This window comes from Ovis canadensis, chromosome 2 (assembly GCF_042477335.2).
Source record: "Ovis canadensis isolate MfBH-ARS-UI-01 breed Bighorn chromosome 2, ARS-UI_OviCan_v2, whole genome shotgun sequence".
NCBI classification, from domain to species: Eukaryota; Metazoa; Chordata; class Mammalia; order Artiodactyla; family Bovidae; genus Ovis; species Ovis canadensis.
In genome coordinates, this window is record NC_091246.1 from 2,774,411 (window position 1) to 2,800,583 (window position 26,173).

General features: G+C 56.6%; 1 protein-coding gene across 3 annotated transcripts; it reads left to right on the forward strand.

Moving 5' to 3' along the window:
- The first annotated feature begins 3,540 nt into the window (after positions 1-3,540).
- On the forward strand, positions 3,541-25,037 carry PHF19 (PHD finger protein 19). Of its 3 annotated transcripts, none has more exons than XM_069573819.1 (15): positions 3,541-3,913; positions 6,333-6,533; positions 7,183-7,264; positions 10,751-10,846; positions 11,302-11,402; positions 11,924-12,072; positions 13,726-13,821; positions 14,579-14,647; positions 14,848-14,968; positions 17,413-17,480; positions 18,710-18,871; positions 19,598-19,685; positions 20,571-20,656; positions 21,564-21,659; positions 22,588-25,037. In XM_069573819.1, the coding sequence occupies exons 2-15, from the start codon at positions 6,348-6,350 to the stop codon at positions 22,928-22,930; spliced, it is 1,743 nt and encodes a 580-aa protein (XP_069429920.1). In that variant the 5' UTR covers positions 3,541-3,913; positions 6,333-6,347; the 3' UTR covers positions 22,931-25,037. The 3 variants fall into 3 exon arrangements, with proteins under 3 accessions (XP_069429920.1, XP_069429921.1, XP_069429922.1); XM_069573820.1 differs by lacking the exon at positions 3,541-3,913 and adding an exon at positions 4,708-5,060; XM_069573821.1 differs by lacking the exon at positions 3,541-3,913 and adding an exon at positions 5,842-5,929.
- Positions 25,038-26,173: the final 1,136 nt, after the last annotated feature.

The following is a 26,173-nucleotide window of genomic DNA, read 5'->3' on the forward strand; positions in this document are numbered from 1 at the left end:
AAAACTTTTATTACAATCATAATTATTCGAATTCATGAAAAGCATTTTTCTTCTTTGTAAGAGCACTTCCATACACACTAAGTGGGCTAGTACTCAAATGTTTCCAAACCAATCAAATCCTCTAGAATGAAGAGACTGTTGTACATTTAAAAGTAGGTGAATTTATTTTATGTGAATTATTTGTTGCTGTTGTTCAGTCCTGTCCTACTCTTCGTGACCCCAGGGACTGCAGCACGCCAGGCTTTCCTGTCCTTCACCATCTCCCGGAGCTTGCTCAAACTCATGTCCATTGAGTCTGTGATATATACCTCAATAAAGCTGAATTAAAATGTAAGACAGTGCAGGGACTTGACTGGTGGTCCAGTGGTAAAGAATCCACCCACCAATGCAGGGGACGGGGGTTCAATCCCTGGTCCGGGAACCCATACGTCGCAACAAAGGCTCAACGTAGCCAAAAATGATAAATTTTAAAAATAAGACAGTGAAAAGCACAAGTCACTTTCATTTTCTCCCTTGGGCTTTTTTATATTTTCCAAGGTGTCCTTAATGGAAAGTAAAAACAGAAATGGCCAGCAGTTGGAAGAAGATTGATTTCTGCAAGGTGGAAGACCTCTTCCTGACATTCTTCGGCCTTTGTCGGTCTCCCGAGACACAGCTGAGGGTAAGGGGACTCCTCCCTCCTGTGTGTGGCCTTGCGGAAGTCACCCCATGTCTCCAAGCCTCTGTTCCCTCGCCAGTGGACAGACCCAACGCCTACCGTGCCTTCGTCACCAAACCGTGGGAGCAGACATGTCAGGACTCTGAGAGCTGATGGCCCAGCACACACGACGGGTCAGTGCTGAGACCAAACTTCCTTCACTGTAATCTCTCTGCACATCCCATCTTTAAAATTACCAAATATTTCAAACATACAGAAAATGGAGGAAAAAAGTTTTAGACCTGAGAAGAAGGATCAATGCAAAGAACTACAGACAAGCCACCCAACTTTGCCAAGTCTTGACAGCTTGCCATATATACTTCAGATTTTTTTTCCCTGAAAAATAGAACAGTACAGATTAAACCCTCTGTGTTCCTCTTTCTGATCTCATTCCCATCCCTCCCTACCCAGGGGTAACTGCTGTTCTAAATTTAGTATCTTTGATTTCCTATGCGTGTTTTAACATTTACTATCTGACTGTATCCCTAAAAATACATATGTAGCATAGTTTTAAATTAAAAAAAAAACCTTTTTAATATTGCACTATTTTACCACTTTTCTAGACTGTGCCTATGTTGAAGCTATAGCCTGAGTTTCTTTTCCCTCCCGGTATATTATTCCATTGCACAAAGAGATAACAGTCTATCTATCTGTCGATGGACAATTCATCAACTCCTCAGTTTTTACAACTACATGCTGAGTAAGGGGAGGGAAGTCACTAAACGGTAGATAAGAGCATCTTCAACTTTATTAGAATTTTCCAAACTTCTTCTCCAGAGAAGCTGTATCTGTTCGCGTCTCCACCAAGATGGTACAGGGTTCCCAGGGGGCCGCATCCTCACTCCCTTCACCCCTTTCCCCGCGCTGAGGGACTGCTGACTGCTTGCCAGTTTCGTGGACGCAAAATGGTGTCTCCCAGCTCTTAGCATCTGCATCTCTCCCATGGCCAGTGAAGCGCAACATCTTTTCATATTTCTGGCCACCTCGGTTTCCTCTTCTGTGAACTGCCTGTGTTAACTCGTTTTTTAAAAGTGATTATTTGTGTTTCTCTCGTTTGTCCATACTTTCAACCTACTTCTGCCAGATCCTCCCAACGCAGACTCAGTTCACGGCCCTTCTCTGTTCTAAACTCCCTGCGGCTCCCTCTAGAACACGCACAACTCTAGAATAGGCCACAGGGCCTTGCTCAGTGGCCCTGATTCGCCTGTGGGCTAAAAACCAAACTCAGCCCAGGACACTCAGCTCCTCCTCCTCCAGGCTTGACCTGCGCACCCTGAACTCCAACCCAAAGGACACCCAGCTCGCTTAGTCCCAGGCCTCCAGCACACACCACGCCCCCAGCCGGGAATGCCTCCCTCCTATCTCCACATTCCATCTGAATGCCACCTTTTCTGCAACCCTTCTCCTCTCTTCTCAACTCAAAGCTGGGTTTGCCTCTGACTCGCAGGTGAAACTATACCTTTCTAGTGGCATTTATTACTTCTCCTTTGTCGTGTTTAAGCAGCTTTGCATTTTGCCCACTACTTTTTCATTTACAAAAGCACAGCTCTTTATTGTGCTGTTTTGGCCTCACCTCTGCAGTGGTCCTGTGGGACAAGGTAGTCGTTTACACTCTTTGAACAGACAGGGAAGGTGGTTTACCAGGGCACTAGCTCACCCAGCATCTCCCTTCCGCTCAGAGACGGAGCTGGACTTGAAGCCAGGACTCCACCGATTCCGCGTCCAGCTCTACACACCATGCCCCTCCTGTTTATATCCCTGCTGTTGCTGCCTGGGCCAACCCCTGGCTCCCCCTTGAGACGGTGAGTCCCGCTGCCCCCAGTTCTAGTTTCACTGCTGCGGGAGGAGGGGGGGGCACTCGGTGAGTACATGATTTCTTGACAAAGTTACAATTATCACTTATTGCACACCCACTGGCCGCTGAGGGCTTTGCATACATTAACCCCAACCTTCCCAACAACTCTAGAGGAGATTGAAGTTTGAGTTGAAATGCTTTGCTCAGGGTCCCACGCCCCGTGGAGCTGGCAATCTCTGCCTTACGCATAACAAGGGTAGACCCAGCCAGCCAGAGAGACAGTACCCCAAGGCCCACTCCCCAGAGAGTGAGTCCGGACGCGGACATTTCTGCCCATCCTCCCCAGGGCCAGGGCCGATCATGACTGGAGCCGTGCCCCCAGCCTCAATCCGCTATTCCTCTGACTCCGTATGCTTTCACCGGGCGCCACTTATTTGAATGTTGTGTTTGTGTGTGCGTGTGTCGGGGGGTGTTTCCAACTGTATCTCTGTGTTGTGTTTCTCCGCTTGGCTTTGTGTGCGATCTGTTGTTGGTGTCCTCTTCCTCTGGCGTGTTACTGTGTTGTGGCTCTGTGCCTGTCTGCTTTATGCGCCTGTTTTGCTGTGTGTCTGCGCTGTGTACACTCTTGCGTGTCTGTGTTAATGTGTGCTCTGTCCTGTAGATCCTGAGTGCTCAGCTTGCGTTTGTGCCGTGCGCCGTGTCTCTACGCAGGCCGTCTCCGCTGCAAGCGCAGGACGTGTGTGTGTTTCTGTTGTGCTAGTCCCGTTTGGGTTGTTCCAGGTCTGTCCGGGCAGCGCGTCCCTGCGCCCCCGCACCTCCCCGCTGTGTGTCCCCGCCAGCTGACGTCTGCGCCCGGCGCGCAGAGCTGGGTTTCCTCGACAAGTGTGCGCCGGCCCGGGCGCCGCGCGCGCGCCGCCGCCGAGGGGCCGTGCCGGGGCCCCGCGTCCGTGTGCGCCCGCGCCGCGTGTCTGCGCCGGGCGCGCGGTGGCGGAGGATGCGCGCCCGCGGGCGCGGGGGCGGGGGCCGGGGCGCGGCGCGGGGGCGGCCCGGGGGCGGGGGCGGGCGAGCCGGCGGGCGGGCGGCGCGGCGGGGCCCCGCGACCGCGGGCTCCAATGGCGAGGCCGGCGCGGCCCCCGCTAATTACATAAGCGGGACGTCAATAATTCGCGGGAAAACGCGAAAAAGATGGCGCCCCGCGCCCGGGGGGCCCCTTCCTGAGCGCCCGGGCCCCTCCCTCCTCCTGCTCCGGCCCCCCTCCTCCCCCCGGCGCCCCCGCCCCGCCCCGCCCCCGCCGAGACCCCGACCCCGGCCCCACGGGCGGACACTCGGCCGGGCAGCCGCGGGCCGAGCGCAGCCGCCTCCGCCGCCGATGCGCCTGGTGGCCAGACTCCAAGTGGGACCGGCGGACACGCAGCCTCGCGGTGAGTTCAGCGCTGCAGGCGGCCGGCCCGGGCCGGGGACTCCTCGCCACTCTCGCCTCTCGCCGCAGTCATCCCTCTTTTGGAAGTTTCCCTGGACTTTGGCGGGGCAAACGCCTCGGGGCCGGGAGGGGGTTTGGAGTCCTGGGGAGATGCTCGCCGGGGGCGGGGGCGCGGGGTGGTGGAGAGGGGCGCACGGTGTCTGCGGGGCGGCGGGAGCCCCGCCCGGGTTCCCGAGCCTCTGGGGGGGGGGCGTGTGTGACAGGTCGCTGTTCCCGTGCCCCAAATCTTTACTTTTCCTGTTTGGTGGGGGGACGGGCCTGGAGACCGATGGGGCCGTTTGGGATTTTGCTCACGTCCGAAGTCAGGCTGCAGCAGGATGGGGATGGGGGGAGGCCTGGCGTCGGAGCGATTGAAGATCGGAGCGCTTGAACCCGAAGGGGGGTCCTTCTGCAAGCGTTTTCCCCTCCCGAACACCCTTTTTAAAAAGCCAACGGCCGCCCTGGGAGAGGCCCCGGCGCATGAATCATCCTTGCTTCCTGCCCCCGCCCGGCCCCGCGCTCCGGGGGCCGCGGATTTGAACTGGACGCCGACGAGAACCCGCAAACAGGCATTTCTTTGCAGATGGGTTTGAATCAGCCAATCACAGCCCGCGGGGGCCCGCTCCGGGAGGATGAAGGCGCGGGTGGAGGGGGGGCCCGCCACCCGAGGGCCCCCGCCCGGTCAGGGAGGGGGGTGCGGCGACTGGGCCTGCTCCCAACGGCGCGGCGGGGGAGGAAGTGTCAGTTTGTGAACCTGCCGCGGGCCCGGGCCAGGCCCGGCGGGGCAGGACCTTGCAGCGCTCGGCAGCCAGGTGGCAGGGAGAAGGCAGAGATTTGGACCGCACACCCTGCCCGGCGCCTGTGCGCTGTGCCCTGGAGAGGAGGGAGGAGTTGGGCGGGGGGAGGGAAGAGGATGCGGCCGCGCCACCATCTGGAGAGTGAAGACCCCAGCAATGCCCTGCGTGCCCCGGGGCCCTTGACATGCACACGCATGTGCTCCGTTTCCTTTACTCGCCGCCACAGAGCTGTAGACATCAAACACCGCCTCACAGGAGCACACACGCACTCACACGGAAACACACACACGACTGTCTCCCTGTAATCTACAGGTAATCATAACACCAGGTGCCCAGCGCCTGGACAGAGGAGGGGACTGGAACAGTGGGTGCAGGGAACAGAGGGGGCTGTGCTTAGTGGAGAGTGTGTGGAGCCGCCTGGAGCCAGGTGAGCCCAGATTGAGGAGGAGAGGGCCTTGGGGTGGGGGACTTTGAATGCCACTGAAGGCTTTGGGGAACCACAGGAGGTTTCTGGGAGAAGAAGAAGATGGGAAATTGTTGGCCCTGGAGAGGAGTCTGGTGGGGAGGCAGGAAGACAGGGAGTGGCCTGTTTAGCGCTGTGCCTAGGTGGTACCATTCTGCATCCCAGGTGCCCAGCAGCTGAGTGAGCATGAAACAGTTATTGAATGAATAAATCAATGGCCCAGGCAAGATGAGGCTTGAACTCAGACCAGGCCAGGGAGATGGACAAGAGGAAGCCAGAAATCACTGTGCTTGAAGTTGGCTGCTTGTGGCAACTCATAGGTTGGAGAAGTCAAAGATGCTGGGTTGTTCTGGGGACCAGAGTAGTACTGTTAGCAGGAAGTGGGAAAGCACCAGGAGCAGTAGGTTTCATAGGATGGTGAGAGACAGATGTAGAGAGGTTGGCATGGCGATGACTTCACTGCTTGGAGCCAATTTGCATCTGAGTAAAAGCATAAGTGAGTTTAAATGTCCCAGAATTGGTTTCCGTTAAATCATCCCATAACTGAGAACAGCAAAGGAGATTACAGAAGACACAGATGGCCAAGTCTATACCAGTTCATAAGCCACCAGTTTTCCTTTCTAGGTGAGTTTTCTCCATAGCTCTCAGGAGAGGGAGCAGGGGTCTGAAAACCTCCCACTGCTCTCCTGGAGAAGGCCCTCCACTCAGAAAACACGGGGTATGTTTGCTTTAGGGATAAAACCTCTGGCTCCAAAGCCAAGGGGTATGGTTCAGATCCCCCCCCATACACACACCTGGGCAGGAGGATTTTGCTCTGTGGTTGGTTGAAAGAGTTGTTCTCTGTACAAGGCTGCGTGGTAGGGGTGGGGCAAATGCAGAGTATAGAATCGGCTCACCTGGTTAAGGACCATGGCTCTGCCTCTGAACCCAGAGCCACTTGCCCTTGCCAGACTTTAGTTTCCTGACCTGTAAAATGGGAATAACATCCAGTAAAATGGGAGTAACATCCAGTGAGATGATAAAAGCATCTGGCACCACACAGGTTACATGAATGGTTGCTGCTTTCCTTCCTCCCCTCTCTCCTGAAGGAAGGAGTAAGAATCCTGTTCCTTCTCTTCCAGTGTCAGTGGAAGCTGATGGAGAATCGAGCTCTGGACCCAGGGACTCGGGACTCCTATGGTGCCAACAGCCACCTCCCTAACAAGGGGTCCCTGGCAAAAGCCAAGAGCAACTTCAAAGACCTGATGTCCAAGCTGACGGAGGGCCAGTATGTGCTGTGCCGGTGGACAGATGGACTGTATTATCTTGGGAAGATCAAGAGGGTAAACCCTTCCTCCCTGGCCCCGGTTCCCCAGGCTTAGCATCTCTCTGCTCATCCCTGGTCCCAGCCTCAGACCAGGGCTGGAGGATGGGAGATTGCTGTCAGATTCCTGCTGCGCCCTCCTGCTCCAAAGCTGAAAGTGGAAGGAGGCAGAGCCTGCAAAAGCAGGTGCCATCCTTAGGGCACCTAAGGACATCTTTAGACAAGTGCTCTGTGAGCCGACAAAACAAAACAAAATCAGGCTGGAGAGATCGTTTGGCCTCGGTATTCCCACCAAGTTGCCGTCACCGAGCACCTTGATGCCCAACTCCAGGGAGTGGGCGTGCATAGCCTTCAGGACCGCCATTCTCCTTCTGGCCTGGCTCTACTTTTTGGAGCACAGAGTGACTCTTTGTGACCCCATGGACTATTCCAGTCCATAGAATTCTCTAGGCCAGAATACTGGAGTGGGTTGCCATGCCCTCCTCCAGGGGCTCTTCCCAACCCAGGGATCGAACCCAGGTCTCCTGCATTGCAGGCGGATTCTTGGAGCACAAGGAGGGAGTCTGATCTCTGTGCCCTGTGGGGGCAGAGATGGGAGAGGAAGACAGTGTTCCAGTGGCTTTTCCCCACCTACTGTCTCACCCTGCTCCTCCCTCTCTCTGCTCCAGGTCAGCAGTTCTAAGCAGAGCTGCCTCGTAACTTTTGAAGATAATTCCAAATACTGGGTCTTATGGAAGGACATACAGCATGGTGAGTATCCTGTGGCCCCTCACCCCTGCCCCACCCTGACCCACTCTCCTCTCCTGCCTCCATCTTCTTCCTTCTCTCCTTCTGTCTCTTGACTTCCAGCATCTGGCCGTGTCCTTGGAGATTACCAGTTGTACGTTTATATGAGAACTCATTTATGGCACCTGTCACCCTCTTTAGCATTCATCCCTCATGCAGGAGGCAGGTGGATGGAGAAGGCAGCTTGAGGAGGGGTGGGAGAGCAGGGTTGGGTCCCAGGCCTGTGTGTATTTCCCGGCTGCCCAAAGCTCTGGGTCCCTCTGGGGCTAGGAACAGAAGGGGCCCAGGCAATCGGAATTGAAACCTTTCGGTGTAAGCACAGTGTCCTCTATCAGCATGTTAAAAAACTAGGAGGCAGCTATCTCTGTGGGGGAGAGACCCACCAAGCCTGGAGGCAGCGTGATGATGACGTAGCAGGATGGAGCTGGGCCCGTTTCCAGGGCTGAAAGGGATCTGGGTTGGGTTTCACCCCTGCCCTCAGAGGGCTGACACTGTCTTACAGAGATGACAAACTGGGGGCATTCTTGCCAGCATGTTCCCCTGCCATGTGCATGACAGACATCACTGATCAATCACAACACTCATTTTCAACATGGAGCGCCAGGCAGCCGCTCCCAGTGAGTTACCATGTGAGAACAGACCTTTTTGCCATTTATGCTCTAACAGGAGGACTGACATGGTGGTCTGTGAGGAAGAGGCAGGTTTTGGAGCCGGCCTTAAACAAGACCTGGTCCTTGTACCAGGCTTCCCTGATGGCTCAGCAGTAAGGAATCCATTTGCAATGCAGGAGACACTGGCCACACGCGTTTGATCCCTGGGTCAGGATGGTCCCCTGGAGAAGGGAATGGCAACCCGCTCCGGTGTTCTTGCCTGGGAAATCCCATGGACAGAGGGGCCTGGCGGGCTGCAGTCCATGGGGTCTCAGAGTCGGACACGACTTAGCAACTACACCACCACCAGTGCTGTTGAGTTGCAGGGAGTCAGTTTCTAAAGAATCTGTTACCATAACAGATGATATCAGGAGCTTGCCAAGCAGAGACCACAGGACCCAGCCAGTTAGAAGAGTTTCCAGGCTGCCTTCTTCTCCAAGATGTTGTGGCTAATGCAGGCTGATGCTTCTCCAGGCTCTTCTCACCCTAAATGTACTGTTTCAAGATCCAAAGCAATGAGGGTCTCCTCTCCTGGGCTACCTTCTTATCGAAAGCAGAAGCAGCCAGCTGATGAGGAAAGACAGTTCACCTTAGCAAACCGTGAATGGAAGGCCCGCTGTGTGCCAGGCACCAAGAAGGTGCTGCAGTGCTCAGCGGAGGAGCTGCGTGGCTCCCAGATCACTGCTCCTCACGGAGGACAGGGGCCCTCTGCTTTCACCCAGGATGGGGGCACAAGGCTGAGCCTTCTGCGGGTCCTAAGCCATGGCTTCATTAAGCCAGTGGAGACTTGCTGAGACCACGGTGCTCTTGGTACTCTTAAGAAATATAACTGCTGTCAACTGGCAGACGGTCATTTAGTATCTAATGAGGAGTAAAGGAATGGAAAGTAACACGAGTACTATAATAAGCCAACCTATTTTTATTTCCTTTTCTAATCATATGAATGTGATTTTACATGAATGTCTGAGATTCAAACTTTTCATTTTTTAAGTAAGTGCTTTGTTTTCCTGGGGTCATATTCAGGAATAAGAGGCAAGAGACTGTTTATTCAACAAACATGTTTTGAACATGTGTGATGTGCCACACCGACCAGAGGTCCTGGGGACACAGGTGAACAGATACCTTTTCTGTCCTTACCGAACTTTCCGTCTGCTGAGGGAAAGGAAAGTCGCTCAGTGGTGTCCGACTCTTTGCGACCCCATGGACTGTAGCCTACCAGGCTTCTCAGTCCATGGGATTTTCCAGGCAAGAGTACTAGAGTGGGTTGCCATTTCCTTCTCCAGGGGATCTTCCTGACGCAGGGATCGAACCCGAGTCTCCCGCATTGTAGGCAGACGCTTTACCCACTGAACCACCAGGGAAGCCTGCTGCTGCTGCTGCTAAGTCACTTCGGTCGTGTCCGACTGTGTGCAACCCCATAGATGGCAGCCCACCAGGCTTCCCCGTCCCTGGGATTCTCCAGGCAAGAACACTGGAGTGGGTTGCCATTTCCTTCTCCAGTGCATGAAAGTGAAAAGTGAAAGTGAAGTCGCTCAGTCGTGTCCGACTCTTAGCGACCCCATGGACTGCAGCCCACCAGGCTCCTCCGTCCATGGGAGTTTCCAGGCAAGAGCACTGGAGTGGGGGGCCATCGCCTTCTCCGCCAGGGAAGCCTAATGAGACTGAAACACACATGACCTTCACACACATAAACGCATGTTTATTCTTCAACATCAAACTTCAAAGATTAAAAAAAAAAAGAGATGGAACCTGTAGATTTAAAACGATTGAACAAACTTAAAATTGTCATGGACCATTGAGACAATTAGAAATGTGAACGCTGAATTTGTTGATGATATTAAGAAATTATTTTTAATATTTGGGTTCCATGGAGGCACTAGTTCTTTTTTCTTTTTCTTTAAGAGAGTAGTAATCTTTCAGAGATGCCTACTGAAATATTTATGGAAAATGATTGGCTATTTGGGGCTTGATTCACAATAAAACAGGAGGGGTAGTGGGTGGGAATATAGTCAAAACAAGACTGGCTGTGAATTCGTGACTGTTGATAACACAGAGTTTCGTTATAACATTTTATTATGCCATAATAAATGGTTAAAAGTTATTTAACATAAACAACTGTAACAAACCAAGCTAAATTAAGCAGGAGAGGCAGCACGCTGTTGTCAAAAGAACGATGATCTGGGGGACTGCTCTGGTGGCCCAGTGGCTAAGACTCTGTGCTCCCAATGCAGGGGGCGCAGGTTCAACCCCTGGTTGGGGAACTGGATCTGACATGCCTCAGCTAAAAAATAACCCTTGCCACAGTGAGTATTAAAAGATCCTTCATGCTGAAACTAAGACCCTGCATATCCAAATAAATAAATACTAAAAAAAAAAAAAAGTTATTTGGGACTTCCCTAGTGGTCCAGTGGTTAACACTCTGGGGCTCTAATGCAGGGGACGTAGGTTCAATCCTTGGCCGGGGAACTAAGATCCTACATGCCTTGAGGTGTGCCCAAAACAAAACGAAAATCAAACAAGTTGATGTCAAACAGCGGTGGATTTGAATCCCCCTTCTCCTGGTTTCTAGCTGAGCAAGGGACTTAACCGCTCTGAGCCTCAGTTTTCCCCATCTTTAGAATGGGGTGCTGGTCACAGGCAGCTCAGAGTGGTTGGAGAGGCTCAGTGAGTCGGCCTCTGGGGCCCAACGCTGAGACCCAGAGGCACGGCGCCTGGACTGTGGTCTTAAGACCGTGGGTCATTCACAGGAGCGGTCATTCCCATGAACCCAAGCTGACCACGCAGGGCCCCTTTCTTCCAGCCGGTGTGCCGGGGGAGGAGCCGAAGTGCAACATTTGCCTGGGGAAGACGTCGGGGCCCCTGAACGAGATCCTCATCTGTGGGAAGTGCGGCCTGGGTGAGTGCCGCCAGACCTGGGGCCCCTCTGGCTTGGGACCGCTCTGCGCCCGGTCCTCGATCCCCAGGGCCTCAGCTGGCGGCCTCTTTCTCTTGGCGGGGCAGAGTGACAAGGGGGCCAGTCTCTGGGAATAGGGGCCCAGGGAGGTGATCCTGGGGGAGAGCTGGGGCTTCTACAAAGTGAGAGAAGTTAGGCGCTTTGGAGCTCCGAGGGGTGGAGAGGATGGGTAACAGAGATGGAGCACAGAGGCTGAAGTCAGACCTTGCATGCTTCCCGCACTGGGCCCATGCTGGCTTTGAGTGGCCTGCTTGGACCCCAGCTTGGCTGCTGTGCCAACCAGTAAGTACCCTGGCAGCTGGCAGGCACACGGCTCCCAGCACTCGCTGCCGCCCTCCCCAACCTGGGGCCGCTGCTCCCTGGTGGGCACTCACCACCCTCCTTTGCCCGGCTCCTAGGTTACCACCAGCAGTGCCACATCCCCATAGCGGGCAGTGCCGACCGGCCCCTGCTCACACCCTGGTTCTGCCGACGCTGCATCTTCGCGCTGGCTGTGCGGGTGAGCCCTCCATTCCCACCTTGCCCGCCCCGCTCCCTCCAGTCTGGAAGCCCAGAGACTCTCTGGACTCAGGCTTGACTCCTGGTCACAGCGCCTGGCTTTGGAGGCAGACAGCGGCTGCCACTTACCGGCTGTATGCCCTTGGCCCGGTTCCTTAGCCTCCCTGAGCCTGTTTCCTCCGCTGCTAAATGGATACAGGCTTGGTGTCAGGTGTAGGAGGCCCCCAGCAAATAGCGCTTTGCTAGTAACAGAAAAGTCCGCTAAGCGCCCACTGTCGAAGTTAGGCTGTTGTGACTTTTATTGTTCTGCTTATTCCTGTTAATACTATTGAAAATGCAGACCCTCGGGGATAGAGAGAGCATGGATCTGAGATCGGTGGGAAGAGGATCCGTGCGTTTCTGACTACACTGGAAACGCTTGTCCCACATGGTCCAGCATTAGCCTTGATAGTCTTGATGGGGATCCACGTGTGGCCCAACTCGGACCCCGGGCGGGTGACTCGGGCCCTCATCTCCCCGCAGAAAGGCGGCGCGCTGAAGAAGGGCGCCATCGCCAGGACGCTGCAGGCCGTGAAGATGGTGCTGTCCTACCAGCCCGAGGAGCTCGAGTGGGACTCCCCCCACCGCACCAACCAGCAGCAATGCTACTGCTACTGCGGCGGGCCGGGAGAGTAAGGCCGCAGGGCGGGGCGGGGCCTCCCCGGTGGGCGTGGTCTTCCCCGGTGGGCGGGGCTTCAGGGAGGCAGGGGCGCGGCTGCCTGGGGTAGCCAGACCCCCGAGAGGAGCTCGTAGCCTCCCACAGGCTGAGGCTGGAGAGCCGGAGGCTAGCCCTAGGGGGAGGGGAGGGGGGAGGCGCTGGGGTGGAGGTTTTCTCCGGCCTCCATGGAAGAGAAGGAAGTGTCGAACAGTGTTAACAGCCTGCTCCCGAGTGCCCACATTCTCCCAGCCCCTTACAGCTGTGCTGTCCCTGAGCTCTGTTCTCGTGGTAGCTGCCCCCGTGGCTTGCCGGTTGTGAGTAGAGCGTGATTTAGATCATTCGTGTAAAGGCTCACACAGCGCCTGGCACTTGGCAAGCACTTAATAAATGTGAGCTCTTACTGTTGGTGCATGGACGTTTGGATAAACCTTTCCGTCATCAGAAGCAGTGAAACAGGTTGCTGGTGAGAGATGAAGGTCCTTTTCCCTGGAGGTGTGCAGGCAGGGATTGGGCATGTTTGAGAATGCTTTGGAGGGGGTTCTCACCCTAACTATTGAACAGGCGCCTTTGATTCTTCCTTGTGGCCTGGGCCTGCGTATAGCCATGGGCGATTGAGCCTGTTCCCTTGGGCTGACTGCACCAGCCTTGTGGGAGGAACCACAGGAGTGAGAGATGGAACCTCTGCTCGCAGGGAACAGCCCACAGGGCACCCTGAGTCCTGAGTCTCAGCCCCCAGTTCTGGACAAGCCCTGGGGGTCTGAAGGCCATGCTTACAACCTAGCTGGGTGATTTGGGCAAGTCACCTGAAGTGCTTCCTCTCTCAAGTAAGATTAATAACCTTGGCCCCATCACCTTCTGTGGGTGTTGTGGGGCCTTTGGAAGTATGTGGAGACATACTTAGACCTTTGCAGCACTGAGGCGGTGGTTCTTGATGCTTACTGGGCAGAGTTGCTCGGGTGATTGTCAAATATGCATCTCCCAGGAGCTGCCCCAAAGACTGAGTAGACCTGGATCAGGTCCAGGAATCTTCTGCATTTTAACCTAGACTCCAGGTGATTCTGATGCAGGTGGTCCATGGACCACACCTGTCAAGGTGTGAACTGAGCATTGTTAATTAAGAAAATACCTTTTTTGGTTTTCATTCTTATTCAGTGAGTAGTTGTTAAATGATTGTAACAGTAGGGATACAGCCTCACGTGAGGGCCTCACAGGAGCCTTTATTTTCCCATGAAATGGCCTGAGCAAACCTTTCCCCATCAGTGGTGTTTGGGAAGCAATGTGTGGGGCACAGACCCGAGAAGGGGGCTCCAGTGTGTAACAAAGAGCATGGGCTCTGAAGTCAGGAGGCTAGGCTCTGAGTCACTCTCCACCCCTTGCCTCCTGAGCAACCTCGAACAAGCTATCTGTAAAACGGGAACAGAGGCCCGTGTTTGACCACTTGGTGAGAGCAAATGATACCATGTTATGTCCTGCTGCTCGGGCGTCCCCGGCACAGCCCGGGGCTTGGTAACTGAGTTCCCTTCCCTTTCTCCTGCTGGGAGGCAAGTTGGTGTTGGGGAAGGTTGCTGAGGCCGATTCCTGGCGGGGAGTGCGGGCCTGGCTGACCCTGGCTCCTCTGGCTCTCCAGGTGGTACCTGCGGATGCTGCAGTGTTACCGCTGCAGACAGTGGTTCCACGAGGCCTGCACCCAGTGTCTCAATGAGCCCATGATGTTCGGTGACCGGTAGGTGCTTGTCTGGTCCGACTCAGCCTCGGGGTTGTGGTGGGGGCCGGGGGCAGAAGCTGCAGCAACTCCTTCAGATTGCCTGCCAGACCTCAGAACCCTGGGCTCCGGGACAGCGTAGCCTCCTGTCTACGGAGGCTGCTCAGGGTTGGGAGGTCTTCCCAGCAGAGGGACCGGCTGAACCACATCCCCCGACTCCACTGACTTGCAGGGGACCTTAGACAAAGGCCTGCCTTCCCCAAGCCCCAGTCTCTTGAAGGGTCTGGGAAGCGGGAGGGACACAGGCCTGCCCCACCCCTGCCCAGGATTGTTGGAGGAGCCACAGCGGGGGTGGATGACTTGCTTTGGCCTCTAACAAGGGGGCTAAGCTAGTAGAAGGCGTATGTGTGTCAAACCAGACACTGTGTGTGTCTTGGTTGGTGCCTCATGTGGTTTGTGACTGAAGCAGGTGTGCGTGCGTGCGTGTGCACACGTGTGTGTGTGTCTCTGTCTCTCTCAGGCAGAGGGGAAGAGGGGGCCCCTGCAGCCCAGCCTTGTTCAGCTCCCTCTGAGCTCAGCCACAGTCCAGGGCAGTGCTGTTTGGGAAAGGGTTTGAGGTAGAGGTTGGAAGGGGTGGGGGAACAGTTCTTGGTCCCTGTTCTGTCCCATGTTTGTCCCCTCCTTGGAGGGGATGAAGACAGTGCTGACCGTGAACGGCAGGTGGGGGGCAAGGGCGCAGAGCCCCTCCTACCACCGGGCCCCTCTTCACCCCCCGCAGGTTCTACCTGTTCTTGTGCTCCGTGTGCAACCAGGGCCCAGAGTACATCGAGAGGCTGCCCCTGCGGTGGTGAGAGGGTGGGGCTTGGCCCAGGCCCCTCCTGACCCCTCTCAGCTTCTCCCCTCCCGCATCCCTCCGGGAACAATTCTGCCTCCAGCCCCCGGGTCCCAGCCTTGCCCCTGCCCTTCAGCCTGGATCCAGGGCGTTGAAACCCTGGCTGCCCAGGCTGCCGCCTCACGCTGGCCCCACCTCCGTGCACCCTTGCCCAGGGTCGATGTGGTTCACCTGGCCCTCTACAACCTGGGCGTGCAGAGCAAGAAGAAGTACTTCGACTTTGAGGAGATTCTGGCCTTCGTTAACCATCACTGGGAGCTCCTGCAGCTTGGCAAGGTATGCACGGCCGTGGGCTGTGAGGATGGAGAGAATCCTTTCCACAGTGGGGTGCCCTGAGTCCAGAGGGGTGAAGGCTGTGCCCGGGGTCACACAGTGCAGAACCAGGGTCTGGGTCTCTGAGCACAGCTCTTCGGGAACACTGCCTGCCTGTGAGGGCTGCTGAGCGGGTACCAAGGTCCAGTCTTTGAACTGCTGTATCCCTGAGTCCAGGCTTCTGAGCCTGGGCCCTGCAAGGGGCTTCCTGACCCAGGCTTTGGTAGTAGGTGGCTTAGGGCCTCACCAACTCAGCGTAGGGAGCTGGGGGTCAAGTCTGGCTGGAAAAGGCCTCTCTGCAGTGACCCACTCCAAATGCCTGGCTAGGATGGAAAGTGAAGTGGGCCTGCCCCCTGCTGGCTGTACTCTGAATAGGAGCATATTCAGAGTATACTCTGAGCACTCTGAATTCTCAGGGGTATTCACCAGGGGTCCCGGGAGCTGGGAGTCACTAAGTGAAGTAACAGACCAGAGACTTCCAGGATTTCAGAGGTGGAGGGCCACTTGCTGGTGACCGCACAGCTTTGGAGCTGAGCCAGGGCCTCCCCAACCACTTCCCTGATAGGGCCATGCCGCCTTCCGTGACACCCTCAGACCCTCTCCACCGTATCTAGAGGGAGGCGTCTTCTCCACCGACTGCCCAAATCCTTTCATGAAACGGGGATTTTTTTTTTTTAAGTAATCTTTATTCTTGGCAGAAGTTTTTCATGTAATAACATCTTCATTTACAGTGTTTGATAATTTATTAATGATATACATATTATTAATGTCAAGCCCTAAAAGGTAGAGCTGATATTTTTTTAACAAGTTTTTTTTTTCTGATTTATATACATAAAAATATCCTACATGTTGCTGGTAGAAAATTTTCAAAGTACCAACAAGTATAAGAACGTATACTTAAAACCATATGCCTGCACCACACCACTCAGAGACATCTGTTACTAACGCGCACAGGCACACATCGCTCAGTTCTTTCTTCTGCGTCTGTTTTTCTTTTTACATGAGATTATACAGTATTGGCAGTTTTTTATTGAAGTAGAGTTGATTTAAAATATTGTATTAGTTTCAGGTATAGACAGCAGAGTGACTCAGTTATAATTTTTGTATGTATTTCCAGATTGTTTTCCATTTTAGGTTGTTACAGGGTATCAAATATAGTTCCCTGTGCTGCACAGTAAATCCTTGTTGCTTATCTGTTTTATGTATAGTAATATGTATCTCTTAATCCAGTACCCTAATTTATCCCTCCCACATCCTTTTCCTCTTTGGTAACCGTTAAGTTTGCATGCATGCATGCTAAGTCGTGCGGTTGTGTCTGACTCTTTGCAACCCTATGGACTGTAGCCCACCAGGCTTCTCTGTCCATGGGATTCTCCAGGCAAGGATACTTGAGTGGGCTGCCATGCGCCCCTCCAAGGGATATTCCCAACCCAGGGATCGAACTCTCACGTCTCCTGCGTTGGCAGGAGGTTTCTTCACCACTGGTGCCACCTGGGCAGCCCAACCATAATTTTGTGGGAATGGAAACAGGTGCAGCCACCATGGAAAACAGCATGGAAGTTCCTTTAAAAGCTAAAAATAGAGCTGCCATACGATCCAGCAATCCCACTCCTGGGCATACATTCAGGAAAGATGAAAACTCTTAAGTTTAAAAGATACGTGCGCCCCAGTGATCATAGCAGCACTATCCACAATGACCGAGACACAACCCAAGTGCCCCCCAGCGGATGACTGGCGTAAGAAGACGTGTAAATGTACAATGGAAATATTCCCATGCGCAGTGCAACAGGAATGGACCCAGGGAATATCGCCCTAAGCGAAGTCAGGCAGGCAGAGAAAGACAAATACATCACTTACGCGTACAATCTAAAAAATAAATACACCTGGATATAAAGCAGACTCATACACAAGTTCAAGTCCCCTTCTCAGCTTACATTGTATCGTAAGTACTTGTCCGAATCATGAAAGTTTTTGTCACCTTTTTCCGCGGCTGCACTGGCTCTCTCCATGGTTTACTTACTTGTCTCTGTCCTGCTGGGCATGTAGTTTTCTTCCCCACATTTTTCGTATTTCCCCATCATTAGGAACATGCTGCAGTGAGCTTTTTTGTATATAATACTTTGTTGGTGTGTCATGTCTGTACGATAGGATCCATGAAGCACCATTATTGGGTCAAGGGCAGGGACATTTTCAAAGCTCTCGATACATTTACGACAGGAGTTATTCTCCTCATCTACAGATGGGGATGTGAGGTCAGAGAGGTGAAAAGACTTGTCTGAGATCATGGAACAAGTCAGTGTCCTCACCTGGAGGACTCAGAGCATCCGGGGCTTGAGGGGAAGGAGGGGACGGGACTGAGGCCTTCTCGGAGGCCACGTGCCGGGCCTGACTGTCCTGCTCCCCCGTAGCTTACCAGCACCCCTGTAACGGACCGAGGCCCGCATCTCCTCAATGCACTGAACAGTTACAAGAGCCGGTGCGTACGGGGAAGGACGGAGTGCTGGCGTGGGGTTCGGGCGGGGGTGGGAACCGATGGGCTGCATTCCAAGTGTTCCCAGCGTCCTCCTGCCTCATGACCTTCGTACCAGCTGTGCTCCCATCTGGGCCTCCCTCTGCTTCTCTGTGGCTGCATCACCCATCCTTCAAGATCCAGGGAGCACTCATCTTCTTTGGGATGCCTCCCCTGACCACTCCAGCAGCCTGACCCTTTTTGCTGCTGGGTTCAGCTCCATAGGGGGCTGCCCCCCACTTTAGCCATCTGGGGTTCTGGGCCAGGCCCTGAGGCCATGGGTCATCGTCTCGGGTGGGCTGCAGCCTCCTAACTGTCCCCAGCCCGTGTCTTCCAACCTGGACTGTTGAGTTCTTCTTGGGACACACGTCCCTACCACAGGGAGTGCCCAAGCTCCTCACCTCGGCAGTCTGGGCCCCGTATGATCAGATCCTGCCCACACCTTCCACCACGGACCCTGTGCGTGATTTCCTCTGAGTGCCCCCCACTCTCAACCCTTTGCTTCCCTCCCTAGTGCTTTTGCTCACACCCCTCACCGCAGATGCTCTTCAGTCCGTTTCATTCATTTGCTCCATCAGCGACTGTCTGTTGAACTGTCAGCCCTGTGTAGGTGCTGAGGCCACAGCGAATAAGACAGGGTCCCTGACTGCTGTGAGGCCTCCCCAGGCCTCTCTAGAGAGGGTTATCCACTCTGTCTTCTATCTTCTGCTCTGGGGCCCCGACACAGCCCTACCTACGCTTGAGCGCACGGGGCCTCCTGCCGTCTCCATGGACAGTCTCCTGGGGGTAGACTGCAGCGAGGCCCCTCTGAGGCCCCCAGGCAGCTCAGCCCATCACGAAAGGGTGAGGGCACTGCCTGTAGGAGCTCTCTGGATTCCAGGGCTGTGGAACCCTGTGTTGCCACCATAAGGGTCCCCTGGGAGCGGAGTGAGGCCGTCCGTCCTGCAGGCAGAGGGCTGGTTGAGGCAGAGAAGTAAGGGGAGATGAGCGCCACGCCCAGATGAGGAAGGACAGGGAGGAGCCACCTGAGCTCCCGATCCCGCAGGCCTTGCGGACTCAGTGTCTCCACGGGCTGCTCTGGATTTTAGCGCTGGGTCCGGGGAGGCAGAGAGGGAGGTGTTTAACACTTGGCTCTCCTCCCCAGGAGGATGGACGGACAGGCTCCAGAGCTTTCTCCTCTCCCTGCCCACCCCCAGGTTCCTCTGCGGCAAGGAGATCAAGAAGAAGAAGTGCATCTTCCGCCTGCGCATCCGCGTCCCGCCCAACCCGCCCGGGAAGCTGCTGCCCGACAAGGGCCTGGCGCCCCCGGAGCACGGCGCCGCCTCCGAGCTGCGGAGGAGAGGGAAGAGCAAGCCTGGGTCAGTGCCCGGGACCCCGGGGCGGGGCCGCGGCCGGCCTTGGGCTCTCTGTGCCCCGCTCAAGCGCCAGCCCCCTCCCATCGGCTGTGCGGTGACATCCGAGGGAGCAAGGCAGGACTCCTGCCAGTTAGTCCCAGCTGGAGGCTCCCTCGTGGGCCGGTCCGTGGCTAGGCTGGGGCCTGACCCAGGCCCCACTGCCTCCACCACAGCCCCTCGGTGGCCTTGCTCGGAGGGGAAGCTGGGACCCAGTCTTGCTGGCTTAGGGCCGAGGCAGCGAGGTGAAGGGCAGTGAGAGTGGGGAAGGGGTCCCTAGCGCTCCTGGCTTCTTCCCAGGTGGTGCTAGTGGTAAAGAACCTGCCTGCCAACACAGAGACACAAGCAATGTGGGTTTGATCCCTGAATCGGGAAAGATCCCCTGGAGGAGGGCATGGCAACCCACTCCACTCCAGTATTCTTGCCTGGAGAATCCCCATGGACAGAGGAGCCTGGCGGGCTACGGTCCATGAAGTCACCAAGAGTCGGACACGACTGCAGTGACTTAGCAGCAGCAGCCCCCCTTCCGGGGCATTGGGGGTGGGGGTGCAGAGCTCCTGGAAGCTCCCACACCTGCGGCCCCCACTTCCCCAGGGCTCCCCGGGAAGGACAGCCTGTGCCCGCGCTGACCCCACACCTCCCGGGGCCTTTGGGCTCTGACCGGGCCGCCCTCTCTTCTTTCTGTCTCCACAGTTTGCTGCCTCATGAGTTCCAGCAGCAGAAAAGGCGAGTTTATAGAAGAAAAAGATCAAAGTTTTTGCTGGAAGACGCTATCCCCAGTGTTAGTTGCTCGTTTTCTCTCTCTCCACTTTCACACGTAGGGGCCACTCCCACTAGGGATCTCCCAGACCCAGAGACTTGCCCTGAAAGGAGAAAACCGGTCCCTCTGACAGCTGGTTACACAAGGAGGGGCTCCTCCTTTGTCTCCCCAAGTTCTGCTGAGAACCCAGAGCGGGGCTGGGCCAGGGTGGGTTGCAGCCTTGCCCCGCTGTCCCGGTGGAGAAACTGAGGCCCCGGAGAGCGGTGACTCTGCTGAGGTCACACCCCAGGCGGTGGCAGAGCCCGGCCCAGAACCAGGGCTCTGGAGCTCTCTTGCGTCCACACTGGGGCCCTCGCTGTGGGCAGTTATAGGAGCAGTGCCTCACATCTCACCTGGACCGTTTATCAGGCGCTTTCATGATGCTCGGGCTTCCCTCGTCCCTCAGCTGGTAAAGAAGCCGCCTGCCATGTGGGAGACCTGGGTTTGATCCCTGGGTTGGGAAAGATCCCCTGGAGAAGGGAAAGGCTACCCACGCCAGTATTCTGGCCTGGAGAATTCCACGGAATGTGTAGTCCGTGGGGTCACAGAGAGTCAGACACGCCTGAGTGACTTTCAGAATCCTCATTCCCTTCTGCCCTGCTGACGCCTCTGGGAGTCAAACTCGGTAGGGGTTGTTACCCACCTCTGCAGTGGAGGTAACCAAAGCCCACAGATGGGCCGGTCGGACAGTCAGCTGGAGACAGAGCCAGCCAGGACTAGCCCCGGCGTGCCCTGCCTCCCCAGGCAGGACTGGAGAGAGAGGAAGTGGCAGGCGTGGCCCGCGGGAGGCCCCGGGGCCCAGCGCGGAGAAGGGTGCTGGGGGCGGGGCCTGCTGCTCCCGGCCGACCACGCCCCCTGTGTCCACAGAGCGACTTCACCTCGGCCTGGAGCACCAATCACCACCTGGCCAGCATATTTGACTTCACGCTGGACGAGATCCAGAGTTTAAAAAGGTAACAGTGAGGGGTCCAGCAGAGAGGGCTGCTCTGGAAACGGGAGTAGGACCGAGCAGGGAGACGGATGCCCCCTGTTCCCCAGCCGTGCAGGGGCCAACACACAGAGCCTTGGAGCATGGGGACACTCTCCTGGAGTCGCTGAGTTAAAGGCTCTGCACTGCAGAAGGCTGCCTGAAGGGTCTTTCTGCATCAGGGCTTTCAGCCTGACACCTCACGCCCACCCCCCCACCCCCGGAGGCCTGAGGGGCTCCTGGGGATAGCCTCCCGACCCCAGCCCTCCCTACACCTCCTGCCCCGCTCTCCCTGCTGCTTCACACCTGGAGCCAGACTTGCTGTGGTCACCCCACATTCACGGTCCTCTGGGGAGCCGCCCCTGCCCCTCCCCAGGTGCTGGCGATGCTCCCTCTGCCCCACAGCACCTTGTCCTTGGTCCCCCGATGGGTGGGACCGCATCCAGGGTTTTATTCTCCTGAATACTGAAGGTCATCTCGGGCTCTCCTGTAGGCATGAAGAGGGGGCAAGGACTTCGGTCAGTGAGGCCTGGGCCCCAGGCCCTACTTGCCAGCTGCCAGCTGTGTGACTTTGGCAAAGTTCTCTAACCTCCCTGAGCCGCTGCTGCTTGGCTGTTAGGAGACTCAGAATGCTCTTTATCGTCTCTCGTCACAGTGTTGTGTCGCTGACCAGGGAGGTGGTCAGGGAAGGCCTCTGTGGCCTCTGGGGCTTTGAAGGCTTGGTGGGCAGGCAGTGGATGGCAGAGGAGGTATGCCTGCCACTGTGGTGGCGGGCAGCTCGGCGGGAAGGGGTTTCGCCGACAGGAAGGGTGCCGGACAGAGGGGCCAGAGATGCCCGGGAAAGCCTTGGGGCCCTGAGGGCTGGCAGCAGGCTCACCCCTCCTCCCCCTCAGCGCCAGCTCAGGCCAGACCTTCTTCTCGGACGTGGACTCCACCGATGCCGCCAGCACCTCTGGCTCCGCTTCCACCAGCCTCTCGTACGACTCCAGGTGAGCTTCCCAGCGCCGCCGGCACCCCTACCAGCACCTGTGACGAGGGGCTCACCCTGGGCTCCTGTCCGTGTGGGCGTCGGGGTCTGCTTCCCTCTTCACCTGCTGCTGCGTGTGTGACGCCTCTCGCTGGGCAGTTTCAGATCCGGGTTCTGTCGTTCTCGGGGTCTGGCCGACATGTGCCAGGATTTTGTGATGTCTGTGCCTCTGCCTGCAAGGTCCCCAGCCATGGTTCCTGGCTGTCTGAACTGTCTGTCTGCTGGGGGTCTTTCTTGAAGGAGCAGAGCCTGACAGAGAGGGGAAATGGTTTCCTGCAAAGTGTAAGGACTGGGAGAGGGGACAAGTCTCCAGAAGCCTCGCAAAGGGTACCTCGTGCTTCACCGCAGCAGGTCCTCAGCAGCAAAGGGCAGGGGTGCTGCCAAGCGCGTGGGCCAGCTCTCAGCCGAGGCCCCTTCACCTGTATCCAGGGCACTCCTGGCACCTGCAGGAGGGGATTAAAAGCGCCATGCCCTCCGAAGCCTGTCATCTCCAAATACCTCTGGGGGTCGTTCTCTGCTGCCGCCTCTGTGTGTCCATGTCCTTCCCCTGTTCCTTAGGCTCTTACTAGCGCTTTGGATCTGGGTTTCTAAGTGTCTGTGAACATGTACCTCTTATTTTCTCTCCCCTCTTCCCTTTTGGGAGGGTGGGTGGGTGGAGACACGTTTGTTTCTTGGACTCAGCGCTGAGCTCAGTATAAAAGAGCGAGGCTCTGGAGATGGACGCAGCTAGGCTTGGGTCCCGGCTCCGTCACTCCTGGCTGGCCCTCTCCCCCTCTGGGGTCTCCTCAGGGCTGCCGTGAGCTGCCTGGGGCCGGCGGAGCTCAGGGACGGGACTGGTGGGGGTGACCGCATCTCATTCCTATCCTCCCCGCCTCGCCCCCTCCCCGCAGACGGACGGTGGGCAGCCGCAAGAGGAAGCTGGCAGCCAAAGCGTACGTGCCGCTGCGGGCCAAGCGCCGGGCAGCCGAGCCCGGCGGACGCTGCGCCTCGGACAGCAGCGCGGAGGCGGCCTCGGGCCCTGAGCGGCCGGACGAGGGCGTCGACAGCCACACGTTTGACAGCATCAGTGAGGACGACTCATCCTTGTCCCACCTCAAGTCATCCATCACCAACTATTTCGGCGCAGCGGGGCGGCTGGCCTGTGGGGAGAAGTACCAGGTGCTGGCGCGGAGGGTCACGCCAGAGGGCAAGGTGCAGTACCTGGTGGAGTGGGAAGGGACCACCCCTTACTGAGCAGCCCCCCGAGGAGGCCCGGAGCCCCGGAAACCAAAGGAGAGGCAGTGGGAGCCACAGGCCCCTCGGCCCTCCCCCGGCTGCAGGAGGGAGGGACGCAAGACAGCTCGAGGGCCCGGCCGAGCCCCGCCTGCCCGCCTGCACCTCTGCTGTCCCGGCCTGCTCCGGGCCCTCAGGCCCACCGCCCCCTTGCCCGCGTCTCTGCGGTCCCGCCGGCTGTCTCCACATGTTCCCTCCAGCTGCTCACCTGTCCCTCTGAGTTAGCATCCCTCCTGACTCCGCGGAGGCCTGAGCCTTCGTCCCCAGTGTGTCCCCTCCCTTTCCCCTTTCGGGTGTGTGCATCTGCACACCCAGCCCTCCCCTGGACGCCCTTCACACCTGAGCCGTCCGGGGACCGCTCCAGGAAAACAAAGTCTTTGAGAAAGATGGGGTGAAGGTGGGTGAGAAGAGGCCTTGTGGAGCTCCTCTCCCCCGTTCCCACCCCTCCTCCTGTCCCGGGAGGAAGTGGTGAGGGTGGGAGAACGCCTCTGGGAAGCCTGCGGGGCAGAGACCCTGCGACTCTCAGGATCCAAGGAGGAGGAGGCTGGGTCTCTGCTTCGGAAGGCAGAGGGTGCAGGCTGCGGTGTCGGCTTCCGAGAACCCCGTTTTCCCTTCTCGGGTCACATTCCCTCTCTGTTGCCGTGGAGCGGGGCCTGGCCCTGCAGGCGGGAGGCATGAGGAGAGGTAGCCGTGTCCTGCTGGCTACATCTCCGACTGTCTCCTCTGCCTCCCGCCCAACACAGCCCAAGGGCGCGCGCCCGCACACACGCACAGCGCTTCCATCTGTGTGCGCACTCGCACCTCCAGGCACACACATGGGTCCCAGCCTCCATGTGTCCACATACCACACACACAGCCACACATCCCTTTGAGTGCCAGCCTGGCCCCTTGGCTTTTCCTGGGCCCTCTTACGGGCGCCACGTGCTGCGACGAAATGTGAAAGTCCAGCTCGGGCCGGTGAGCCAGCTTGGGCCTGAGAGGGAAGCAGGGGGACTCACACCTTCTCCCGTCCCCCCTGCCTAGCTCTGAAACTGACAATCACTTTGGGGGGGCAGGTTGGGATTTTTTTTTTCTTTAAGGGCCTGAGTCATTACATCTCCTCAAAAAAAGGGAAGCCTTTTGTCAGTGGAGTACAGAGTTCCTAGAACCGATGTTAAAACTCAGACCCATCTGGAGGGAGATCAAAAATGGGAGGGGAAGGAGACCCCTCATTTTTGCTGCTTCCGGAGGCATTAGAAACTGACTCACTTGATTGGAAAGAAGTGCCTTGACTGGGGTGAGGGATGCGCCAGATGGGGGCCAGCCTTGCCAATTGCTGCCGCGGCCTCCGCTTGGCTGGGTTTTAGAGGCTGCCAGCTGCAAGGCGAAGGGGGATGAACAGTGAGGGGGCAGCTGCAGGCCTGGAGCTGGTTTTTCCATCATTAGGCCACCCCCCATCTGCGGGCTTTCGGGGTGGGGGGCGCTGAGAGCGCTCAGATGCCCCTTGCCTCAGACCCCGGCCCCAGCAGTGCCTTTCAGGTGGGCCCTCACCTGCAGTGCAGCCCCCACTCCTCTGCTTCCCAGCCTGGTCCAGGCAGGGATGGCTGGTTGGGCCCAGCTTGCCCCCATCTCAGCCCCACCACTGGTGCCACTGATGCTCCCTGACGGGGCCGGGTGGAAGGGAAGCTGAGAAGCCAGCCCCCGCTCAGCCCCGGGGGTGGGACTGAGAGCCAGTCCCTGGCTTCCTGCCTGGCCCGAGCACAGCAACCTCCCAGCTCTGCTCCCGGGCTTCTGAGAAGGCGGGACGAACGCGGCCTGTCGGTGCCCCTGCGCCGCCTCTCCTCAAGCTCTGGAGGCTCTGGCCTGGAAGAGGGGGAGGAGGGAGACAGGGTCTTCCCCACTGGGAGGTCAGCGTGAGGCCTGGCAAGGCCACCCTGACTCCATGCCCCAGCGTTTCATTCCTACCTGGCAATAGCTGCATTACTGCCAACTGACCTTATAACCCTGTGCACCTTCAGAAAGATTTATGGTTTTGAATTGCTGCTTTTAATAACATTTGTTATATTAAAATTATAATTAATGTGTCTGATTCACATTTTAAAGGCTCCCTCTGAAGAGTGACCTATCACTGCTCTAGTGAAGTATCAGGAAGGTGACGGGGGAACGGTGGGACCCAACCCCCTCTCCGATCACCCTGCCACCCCGGCACCCCGGCACCTGCCACCTTATTCTCTTAGCGGTGTTCTTACCTTTACCACCGGGACAGGGAACCTTTTTTCTGCTCTGAGGACCCTGCCCATGGGGGCAGGAAACATCAGCTGAGAGCCACAGAGATAAAAGCTGGGGCCTGAACTTAGAATGTGACCCCGGAAGGATGCTTCAGTACAGGCGTTGTAAAACCTCACCAAGTGCTGGCGGCATGCGGCTGTGGGAATCTGAAGTGCGTTCCGGCCCCGCCCTGTCGGGGTCCTTCGCTTCAGTCCCCTTTCCGCACCCCCCACCCCCGCTTCACCTGCCTGGGAGAATCCCTGCTGGTGTTCAGCCCCCTAGATGCTGAGGGAACCACCTCATAAACATTACAGATTACCACCTTACATAAACTTCTGTAAGTCAGGGGTAGTTTGGAGAGAGAGAAAAAGAGGGGAATAGGAAAAAGCTACAGGCAGGTGAAGGCCACGGGCCTAACTGAACTCTATTTCCAAAGTTAGTGTAGCCTGTTAAACCCTGAGTGTTAATGGCTGACCTTAAAAATTGCCGGCCAGTTCTTTACTGTCTGACCTACCAGGGAAGCCCTCGTTAACTACAGCTCCCATTTTTTCCTACCATGCCTCCGGTGACCTTACAACTGCCCTTGGAACAAACCGTACTTGAGGCCAGGGCGGGGCGAGGAGCTGTCTCGGAGCTCAGTGGAGGGACAGGTGGGTGGCCCCAGGCCCCCAGAGACTGGGGCTCTAGCCCAGGCTGCACAGCAAGGAGCCCTGGAGACCCCTCTGAGGTCGCTAGTTCTCCGCGGGCTGGAGAGTGCCCGTTTCTGCGTGGTTTAGGTGAGTGCTCACAAACTCGCAACACACATCTGTCTGCCTTTAGAATTTCGGAGCAAGAAATTAGAATTCTCACAAATTCCCTAAATCATAACTTACTCTTAAAATATGTCAAACATTCTTCATACTTTTCCTGTTACTACAGAAATCTGAAAAAAAAAATCTGTTTAACAAATAGGATTAT